General features: G+C 41.5%; 1 protein-coding gene across 1 annotated transcript; it reads right to left on the reverse strand.

The window, feature by feature from the left end:
* Positions 1 to 8089: 8089 nt before the first annotated feature.
* Positions 8090 to 10992, reverse strand: GCNT1 (glucosaminyl (N-acetyl) transferase 1). The gene is made up of 2 exons (XM_075078302.1): positions 10905 to 10992; positions 8090 to 10495 (listed from the first exon to the last, which is right to left on the reverse strand). Exon 2 carries the CDS (start codon positions 10354 to 10356, stop codon positions 9076 to 9078), a length of 1281 nt encoding a protein of 426 aa, XP_074934403.1. The 5' UTR covers positions 10357 to 10495; positions 10905 to 10992; the 3' UTR covers positions 8090 to 9075.
* Positions 10993 to 11007: the final 15 nt, after the last annotated feature.

An 11007-nucleotide genomic window follows, 5' to 3' on the forward strand; every position in this document is an offset into this window, starting at 1 on the left:
TTTTCTTCAGGCTACTAGTAAAAATTCAACCTTCAAAGGTCAAGAAGGGTGAAAGCCCACTATATTGACTACAGATTTTGATAACATTCAGAGTTAAAAGAAATATGACTTCAAAAATACACAAAACCCTAGAGGTATATAGTTCAGTACTGGTTTAGTTAGACCTGAAAAATATTGAGCTTCTGTGAGCTTTGAGGGTTTTTGGACTACATCTCCATGAAGATAGGTGAGAGACATTTAAGAAAAACTCCTGTTTCCCAGAGTATTTATTTTAAGAATACTGATGAAAACTGAACTTGACAGTTGCAGCTGAGGGTTTAATTAAAAAAACAAACAAACAACCTGCATCTTTTAAATTATTCCCTGCCACATAAATGGCAGACATGCAAAAGCAATTATTCTTAAGAGGATTCAAGATTCTGAATTTATTAAAACATAAGGCTAAGAAATAGCTACCAAACTGAGAAACAAAGACACCCCTTACATACAAGACCTAATCCATTCTCTAGGTCCCACTTTCTCTTCACTAGTTGCTCCCCTTCCACAGAGGTATGGAAGCCCAAAGCTATGCTGAAATATGTAAGAAATTTTCCTGCTCATCCTTCCCCTAAACAGAGTATGTGTCTCCATTAAACAGTGCAGAAGTGGCTGTACTAAATTTAAAACATTTCTGTTCGATTGCTTTTTATAAAAAGGTCCTATAGGACCGAAGAAATATGTTTTAAGTGTTGTGTTAAAATAGTGAAAATTGTTTCTAGGTAATGGAATTTAACCTACATTCATGACTCAAATTTCTGTTTTATCCTGAATGTCAGTCCATTACTCTTAAACTTAAGTAAATGTAGCAAAATTGTAAATGTGATGCATACAGTAGTTCTTATTTTGAATTGTAATTATAAAAGGAAAAATGTGTGTGTTTGCAAATTTTACCGATTGGGAAGTACATAAAAAGATTTCAGCAGCTGAGAGAAACCTCATCATGGAACCTAGGGGATGGGAAGCTGGGGGTGTGGAAGACAACCTTCAGGACCAAAGCAATTAAGTACCCTTGCCCTGAGTCATATTTGTAACCCCATCTGAAAATAGTTTTACTTTAACTTCACTTCTTGTGCCTTGGCCACCTGAAGTAATGTTTGGCAAGGTCTTTTGGCACTTTTTTTCAGGTGTGCCTTCTCCTCCCAGAAGATCATGGCAGGAGGAGAAAAGGAGGCAGAAGACTGTGAACAAGGATGCAAGGGCAGGAAAAGTCTTGTTTGCTAAAGAAGGCGAAAGCCCATGACACTGGAGATACTGAGGAAGAGACCTTTGTTTTCTCTGTGCCCTCAGTTGCAGTCGGTAAGCAGGCAGAAAAGGTTAAAAAGCATCAAAGGCAAAATGCTTTGACTAGTTCCTGTGAAAAGAAAATTAAATTTCTCTCTGGCCCTTCTGGTTTTGGTCATTTGAAGAGAACAAGTGCTCTCCAAAGGTCAGTTGCCCTAGGGTGCAGGCATGGGAGTGGGGGCATTATCTCAGTTACTAAATGCCCTACTTGCTGAGCTTCCTGGTATGGCAGCAATCCAAATTAAATTTCGTGGGGAGGGAGGAAGAGTCTGCGTGGTGCTTGTATTGTACCTTCTAGCAGAAGTCCTTAAAAAAGATGTACATGAGTTCTGTAGTCTGCATATTTATTTTTTCTGAACTCTTTAAGTTTCATTGCTGTCTGATTGTGGTTAAGGATTTCGGTATCTCATGGGCAACAGCTGCTCAATACTATAGTGCCACATGCACAGAAGAAAGAATAAATGCTCACTGCCCCAAAGTGGGTTCACCTGGGTTTGCTCCAGTGCTAAAACAAATCCCCTCAGCTCTCTGGGGCCCCTGTAGCAATAGAAATTGAATGCATCAGGATGCAAGACTTACAAGTGTGTGATATGTTATTTCTTAAAAGCAACTCTCCGTGCCCAGCATAGATATGCCATGCAGGTAGCTAGCTAAAACAGCACTGCTTGGTCCAGAATTAATTAACCAGTGAGGCTCATTTGGGCTCAAGAGCTCCATGCAGGCAGGAGGGCATCTGGCCTGGCCAGTGAGAATTGGTGTGTTGTTGACAGATTTGCTGATTTTTGCAGAAGGACCTATGCCTTAAACTTCAAAACACAAGAGGTGGCTGGGATTAACTCAAAGTTAAGGGTGACAGCATTTCAACTCCTGCTTGTAGAGGAAGTATTACAACATCATCCTAATAATCTAGTGATTCAAAGAGGTAATTATCGTTTAACTGCCTGGTGCAAGCAACATGCTTAATTAACATCAGTCTGCTATTAAAAGCAATTACAAACATTACCTACAGACAGGTAATGTGCATTCTTCCAGTATGTTTTCCATACTAAACTCATTTCACATCAACATCGGGAAATTCCTCTTTCCAGCATCACTAATGCCATTCATGAAGATGATGCCAAAATATACTGAAGACTTACTCATAATTATTGATACTAAGCCACAGTTTTCACTTTCCCTATCACACACTAAAGTTGTATTCTCAACTTTTTCTTGTCAAGTTCTACTATAGCTGTAGAAGAGCTATAGCTCCTTGTCAATCTCTATTATAGCTATAGAAGACAAACTAAAACAAATACTGGCAGATCCTAGAAGAACCCAGCCATGTGTAAGGCTCCAACAGCAAAGCTCAGTTTCAGAGCCACAGAATTTAAATGAGGGCACTGAGCAAAATATTCCCCTGTCTGAAGGTATTGTAGCGTAAGGCAAGGCAAATAAGGGAGACTGTAATGCAAATACAAAGGATCTGAGTGAGGTTAGTGGCTGACCCAGAAAAAAGGGGGTGGGGCACGGAAGGGAAGAAAAAATAAAAAAACCCTAACTGGTATTTGTATACAGAGTAAGAAACTGACTCATTTCAGTTATTACATAGAAAAACTCAGGATACATATGAGGAAAATAACCTGATAAATCAGATTAGTCTAGACTCTTGAAAACTGAGCAAATGGGTTCTTCTTTTGTTTTCATCTTCTAATGCATTCATGTTATAACCCAGCTCAATTTTTAATTGTCATGCCATTGAAAATGCACCTAGTAATGGTGATCTGGCTAGTGACCTTAATTATAACTGCATTGTTCAGCTTGGAGGTTTCCTGTAATTTTCTATTGTGCTAGACAGGAAGCAGTGAGAGCCAAATGCATGCTTCCTGTCAAACCAAACCTAAGGCAGGAAGGAGATAAAAGCACAAATATTAGGTTTCAGATATCAGATCAGCCTTTGACCCTGAAGGCTTTCAGCCTGGTGACTCTTAGTGATACAGGATACTTGGTTACCACAATTATTATCAGTAAACCAAGCAAATTGTGTTATTAGGGCCACTCAAAATGGTTCTGTGTAAGTGGGGACTGAACTTGAGCAGGCCTCCAATGCACTGAGCTCTTCTGGAAAATTCTGCTATGGAAAATTAAAAGTTTGGGGATTTTGAATAGCATACATGTTACTTCAGCAAGTCTCACTGGCTACTCATTCCTTCCAGCACTGGTGAGCTGGACTGAGAAACTCAACCAGCTTTAAAACATACAGAAAGGAAAGAAATAAAAAAGCTCTTTTGTAGGCAGAATGTAAACCACTTTCCTTCCTAGCTGCCCAACGGATGATGAGGTCACAGTGTGAGGGCGGGTGTAAGCTGGGTGCATGCAACAGAGACTGGAAAAAGCAGGTACTCTGAGTGCCCTGGGCAGCACCGTAGCTGAACCCACCATCACAGCTTCAATTTTAACTGCTTTATCCTCTGTCCAGTTTCCAGGTTCAATCCTGGTGCAGGTCTGTGTGTTGCCTTCTTCCCTGAAGGTAATCAGAGTAAATCTGCAGTTTTCTTGCATTAGAGCACCACAGCATTCAGAATTAATGGTTGAAAGTTTGATGTAATAATTGTTTTTAATTTTTAGCTATTCCTAGCAAAAGCCCAGCATCTTCAGCACAGCATCAATATTAGCCTGTTGCTGCAGTATCAGTGAAGCACTTTTCTTTCATATTCACTCAAGCTAGTACTAGACTTCTACTCTAGTCCTCTAAACATCTAGTAGAAAACTGAAAAAAGTTTTGAAAAAAACAACTGCTAATGTTAGTAAGGGATATAGTCTAGAATTTATTTGAGTTTTGTTGGTGCCACAAAGTTGCTTGATCCTAGGATGATGATTCTCTTTTTAAAAACAGAGGACCAGTGGGAGATGTGATGGTCACAGGCTGTCTTGGACTTAGTGACCATGAAATGATAAGAGTTCTCAGTTCTTGGGGAAGTAAGAAGAGGGCTCAGCAGAACCACTACCATGAACTTCGAGAGGGCAGACTTTGGCCTGTTCAGGGCACTGGTTGGGAGAGTTTCTTGGGAGGCAGTCCTGAAGGGCAAAGGAGTCCGGGAAGGTTGGGCATTCTTCAAGAAGGAAGACTTGAAGGTGCAGCAGCAGGCTGACCCCAGATGCTGCAAGACAAACTGGTGAGGAAGACATCCGGCCTGGATGAATGGGGAGATTTTGCTGGGCTCAGGAAAAAGAAGAGAGTTTACCACTTTTGGAAGAAGGGGAAGGCAACTCAAGAAGAGTACAGGGATCTCTGTATGCAGAGAGAAATGCAGAGAGAAAATTAGGTAAGCAAAAGTCCAGCTAGAACTCAGTCTGGCCACAGTTGTAAGGGATAACAAAAAATGTTTTTACAAATACATTAACAACAAAAAGAAAGCCATGGAGAATCTCCGTCCTCTACTGGATGTGGGGAAAACATTGCCACCAAGGATGAGGAAAAGGCTGAGGTACTAAATTCCTTCTTTACCTCAGTCTTTAACCATCAAACCAGTTATCCCCAGGGTATTCAGCCCCCTGAGCTGGAATACAGGGACCGATCGGAGAATAAACCCCTCATAATCCAGGAGGAAGCAGTTTACGACCTGCTGCTCCACCTGGACACTCACAAATCTATGGGGCCAGATGGGATACACCCAAGGTTACTGAGGGAGCTGGCAGAGGAGCTTGCCAGGCTGCTCTCCATCATTTACCAGCAGTCCTGGTTAACAGGGGAGGTCCCAGATGACCGAAGGCTTGCCAATGTGACATCACCCATCTACAAGGTGGGCCAGAAGGAGGATCCAGGGAACTACATGCCTGTCAGCCTGACCTTGGTACTGGGGAGGACCTTGGTACCAGGGAGGATTTTGGAGTGGTTCATCTTGAATGAGCTTACCAAACATGTGCAGGACAACCAGGGGATCAGGCCCAGCCAGCATGGCTTCATGAAAGGCAGGTCCTGCCTGACCAACCTGATCTCCTTCTATGACCAGGTGACCCACCCAGTGGATGGGTGAAAGGCTGTGGATCTTGTCTACCTGGACTTTAGCAAAGCCTTTGATAGTCTGCCACAGCATCCTCCTAAAGAAGCTGGCAGCTCATGGCTTGGACAGGTGTACTCTTTGCTCAGTAAAAACCTGGCTGGATGGCCGAGCCCAGAGAGTTGTGGTGAACGGAGCTAAATCCAGTTGGTGACTGGTCCCAAGTGGTGTTCTCCAGGGCTTATTGTTGGGGCTGGTCTTGTTTCATATCTTTATCAATGATCTGGATGACGGGATCGAGTGCACCCTCAGTAGGTTTGCAGACGGCACCAAGTTGGGCAGGAGTGTTGATCTGCTGAAGGGTAGGACAGCTCTGCAGAGGGACCTGGACAGGCTGGATTGATGGGCTGAGGCCAATTGTGTGAGGTTTAACAAGGCCAAGTGCCAGGTCCTGCACTTGGGTCACAACAACCCCAAGCAATGCTACAGGCTGGGGGAGGAGTGGCTGGAAAGCTGCCTGGCAGAGAAGGACCTGGGGTTGTTGGTCAACAGCTGGCTGTGCATGAGCCAGCAGTTTGCTCAGGCAGCCAAGAAGGCCAATGGCATCCTGGCTTGTATCAGGAATAGTGTGGCCAGCAGGAGTAGGGAAGTGATCATGTTCCTGTACTTGGCACTGGTGAGGCCATACCTCAAGTACTGTGTTCAGTTTTGGGCCCCTCAGGACAAGAAGGATATTGAGTTGCTGGAGCGTGTCCAGAGAAGGGCAACAAAGCTGGTGAAGGGTCTGGAGAGCAGGTCTTGTGATGAGTGGCTGAGGGAGCTGGGGTTGTTTAGCCTGGAGAGGAGGAGGCTGAGGGGAGACCTTATCGCTCTCTACAACTACCTGAAAGGAGGCTGCAGTGAGGTGGGTGTTGGTCTCTTCACCCAAGTGACCAGTGATAGGATGAGAGGAAATGGCATCAAGGTGCATAAGGGGAAGATTAGATTGGATATTAGGAGAAATATCTTTACTGAAAGAGTGGTCAGGCATTGGAACAGGCTGCCCATAGAGGTGGTGGGTTCACCATCCCTGGAGGTGTACAAAAACCATGTAGACGTGAACCTTAAGGCCGTGTTTTAGGAGGCATGGTAGTGTTAAGTTGATGGTTGGACTTGATCCTAGAGGTCTTTTCCAACCTTAATGATTTGATGAGTCCATGATTATTTTGGCTTTCTTGGAAGATTCAGTGAAATACTAATATAAGTTAGATTGCTTTTTCTACTCATTGTAGCTGGCTGTGGTGTCTTTTCTGTATGTGTAGTTGCAATACCTTTAATTAATTTACTAACTTCCTTTGGCATATTCAGTACTTGTTCAACAAATTAAGAGTTCTTTTCATGAAATTGCCTTTCTAGACCATTTAAAATCTACTAGATTAGGTTGTCTCTTCTACAAGTCAATTTTAGGGAGATGGGGTATTTTGTGATTCAGTTTCCCCAGAAGAAAAACATAATCCTCCTTATCTTATGGAGAATGTATGCTGAACAGCAGTTCTGTCCTGTTCTTCCTTCGGTACAGAATGGTAGAATGAATGTACACAGGATCTCCCTTGACACTATCAAAACAGGAACATTTGGAGCACCTAGTCAAGTCTGTCTATCTACATTAGCAGTATCATTAAGAACAGAGATACAGACAGGAATTAATTGTATTAATCGGGTAAGTACAAAGCAGGGTGGATTAGGTGGGTAAAGGGGTTGAGCCTCCAGCGGTCTAGCAGATTTCAAGCAATTGAGTTGGCAGTCCATCCTGTGCAAAGAACTTCATTATCACTTCTATAGTCTATTTGAACTAGCAGTTCCAGTCTCACAGAAGCTATACATGTAGCTTGCCTTCAGGTGGAAATTCTTATGCAAACAAACAGCTTCCTTTATGCTAAAAATATAATACAACTTCCTGGAATTTCCTGGTACTATATGCAGTGAAGTTACATCTTGTTGTAGCTTGTGCAGAGGTGTTAGAGCACAACTGTCTGTAAAAGCATTCTTGCAGAAAAGCCAAAGGGTGGGGAAGATGGCGTACTTCCCTCCACTGCCTCAGCTCACAGGCTTTAATTACCTGTTCACGCATCATGTGAGAGCCTCTGAGGACTCCCTAAACAGCTCTGAGGTGGTTTTGAAGGCACAGGTTAGCAATAATAGGCCCTATTTCAGATTAAATTGCTTGCATCCCTAGCTGTTTGCATTATCAACAGTATGGAGTTCATTATGTTAATGTCTAAGTATTGGGGGACACCTTAGGAGAAACTTCATGACAAACTACCTTTGTAAGAAACACATGCTGCCATCACAGCAACAGTTCAAGAAACAAAAAATTTACTTTTCCATTTGCTAGTGCCTGTAATGAATTCCACTGTCATCTCAGGAGTAAGATGAGACACCTGGCAGTAACTACGTGTGGCAAACCTGAACTGATATGGAAAGAAATAGCATCATCCATCACAGTGTCCTGCTCTCTCATCACCATGCTTCTCTACCACATTGCAGCAGCTAAACTAAGCAGGGACCTAACCTGGACCAAAACTCACTCTCCTTTCCCCTTCCACCAAAAGAAGAAAAAGAAAAATCAGATGCACCAGCTGAACCTAAACAGCCACAGACACATGAACGAAGGAGCATATGGAGGAAAGGTAGGACTTGTGTCAGCTGCAGCTTCAGTTGTGTATGGCAACTTACAGTAAAAACATTTACGTGTTCATCATTAGGATTTTTGGTGGTGCTTTTAGAAAGACTTCAATTCTAGGAAGAGGTTATATAATTTAGAAAAATATCTTTATTTTTGCATACTTAATGTTAAAAGTACCTGGAATGCAAGTAGAGCTTGACAGAAAGCAGAAACCAGCAGTTCCACCAGTGATATTTAGACACTACTGCAGTTCTTCTAAGTTTTTGAGAAACTTGAGCCATTTTGGATCCAAAACCAAGACTCCTGATGCAGTAAGAAGTGTAAAATTACAAGTCTAACTCATCAGGCACAAAATTGAACTTTCCCTGAGAAGATGTAATTACAAACTAGTGTATAAACTTTATATCACATTATCAGGGGGGTTTAAGAATACAAAAGCAAGATTTGGCTACAAAAATTTACATACAAGTCCTTAATACTCCATGCTGCTGATGAAATTTTCAGGAGGATTAAGAACTACATATTGCAGAACTAGAGCAATCAGATTTAAGTTAAATTATAACAGCTGGCTTTGGTATATCCCCTTTTGTGTAGTTTTCAGATCAATTCTAATGTTATTTTCCTGAGATCTTTCGGTACTCAGTATGATGTCTGTGAAGTCCAGCTGCTTTTTACCTCTTTTTTTTTTTCCCTCTTCATCTTTCCCTTCCAGGTAGCATTACATTCATGGGAAAAAACTGAGAAATAACCATGAACAACAAGCATTTTCCAAGCCTTAAAACAAATAATTTAACCAAAGGAAGCCCATTAATTACATATTTTAGATAATAAATATTCCAAATAGTTGGCCTTCCAAGAATTGCTGTCTGCAATTTTGTGTCCAAAGTCCCAAGCCATAGTGTGCAACACAAGGCATCCCCATCTTCACTTAAGACATGTCTTTTCTCCCTCTTGTCCATGGACAAGGCAGGGAGGGAATCAGTGAGGTCATCATCATCACCATATCAACATGGCATGAACCACCCATCACCAGCATCAACACCATGGGTGTTGTATATTAAAGCACATAGCTATTTTTACCTATGTTTCATAATAGGAGCATGCAGTATTTCAGTTCTTTTGCAGATACAAAGCTTTGTGTCGCAGATACTCTTCCAAACATTTCACTGCAAAAGGGTCAACATCAGTGTCAAACTTATTAGCAAAGAAGTGGTGGTTTCGTAGCATCCAGTTCAGGTCTCCTACCCCAAAAACACAGACAGAGCGAACGTGAACTCCACCGCATGGTGGGTAAGGTGCACCCTTGGACACGTCACCTTCAAAGTACTGCCACTTGACAAACCTGGCCAGTGCATTCATGTCAGAAACGTCATACTTGTCACTAGAAGACACTGCACCTGGGACTTCAGGGATTCTCTGAATTGTTGCCCATAAGTATTCATCTGGGCTGTAAGTATCTTTTGCCCACTCAATTAACTTAACTATTTTGCTGCTTTGTAATACGTATTCTACAAATCTTCTGCTAACTACAAAATAGGCACTACCAGAAAAAATTGGAGTACTGAGAGGTGGTAGCTGTTTGTCTATGCCTGTGTTTTTTATTTTACCATCAATAATCTCATGGTGTTTTTTCCACCTTACTTCTTTATAAACAGGCATTTTTTCCGTTTCCAAGCTGTTTTCACCTTTAAGGGCTTTTAATTTCTCTACTATTTCCTGGTTGGTCTTTATAGGAAAGTCCATGCCACAGAGGTTTATCAGGTATTTCCAGTTTGAACTTCTTCTGTGGAGATCTTTCATGCAGTTAATGTCTGCCTGCACCCGGCTCCAGGAAGCATATACAACACTCTCTAACTGGCTGGAAATAAAGACATTATCAAAACATGAGACTATTCCCTTCACAGCAGCAAAAAAAGATTCTGGAGACTTTTTGTCAACATGAATGCAGTAAAAATTCTGAGGGGCATAGATTGATCTTAGAAGTCTATCAAGCATCTCAATTTTGTGATAAACCACTATGGAATAAGCAATTGGAAATTCTGCTTCTTCATTGCTGAGAGGCTCCATAATGTATTTTCTGGTCTTGGTGAAGGAGGCACAGTCTGCTGTCATGTTAATATAATCATTTGTTGTTAGTCTGGGGCGTTTCTTAAATGACACCGACAACGTCTCAAGTTTTACCTTTTGAATTTCTTCTATATCCCCTTCTATAATCTTAGTGCAGTTAACGTTGCCAACAGGATCTTCTTCTGTCAGCTCTAGATGTCTCCGATTCAACAAGTCTTGCTTCTGGCTAACTTTCAAAACTGAAATTATTACTAAAATAAGAGTTAGACCCAAGAAAAGCCTGACACGCAAGTTGTGGCAAAACCGTAATTTCCTCTTCAGCATTTCAAACACCAGGTAGCTTTGCAGGGCTAAAAAAAATTGCCCTCCACTCTGCTCATATCAGCTTCAACAACTTCAGAAAAAAACCATTTGTGTTCCTCAGGAATTTGGTGAGTTTGTCAGGGAGGTGGACGGAAAAATCCTAAAATAAAATGAAATATGAGTGACATTCAAAGAATAAAAGGCTTCTTTAGAAAAACTACTGGTTAATAATTACATTGTTGTTTAGTGACAGTAAAAAGGTAAATAGTTCAGCCAAAAATATTCTGTTGAAAATCAGAAATCAATGAATAAAATTAAATTTTTTTTTCTAGAAAAAGACTGGGAGAGGCAGATAGTGTTCATGAAACACTACTTCTGTAGTACTAAGACTACAAACTGAAGTTCGGTCAGAAAACAGAGCTGATGCAGCTGCATCTGGCAAAATGAAAGCCAGTTAGATACATTACTGAGAGGCAAGTATTTGATGTTAATTCGTGCTTCAGGGTTTGGCAAGAATGTTTTATACTCCCTTCAGCAGTGACATAGATTTCATCATAATTACAACTTACCACGCACTTGCTGCGTGCTAGTCATGCTTTATCTTCTCACCAGGAAAACAGTCCCTGAAGCCTTTCAAGATTTTATGTGAGATCCAGTCTCCTCAACATCCTG

The sequence above is a fragment of the Phalacrocorax aristotelis genome, chromosome Z, assembly GCF_949628215.1.
Source record: "Phalacrocorax aristotelis chromosome Z, bGulAri2.1, whole genome shotgun sequence".
In the NCBI taxonomy this organism is placed as follows: Eukaryota; Metazoa; Chordata; class Aves; order Suliformes; family Phalacrocoracidae; genus Phalacrocorax; species Phalacrocorax aristotelis.

What these genes read in the sequence shown, in the direction of transcription:
- GCNT1 (XM_075078302.1), bottom strand. Translation starts at nt 10,356, where the DNA reads ATGCTGAAGAGGAAATTACGGTTTTGCCACAACTTGCGTGTCAGGCTT.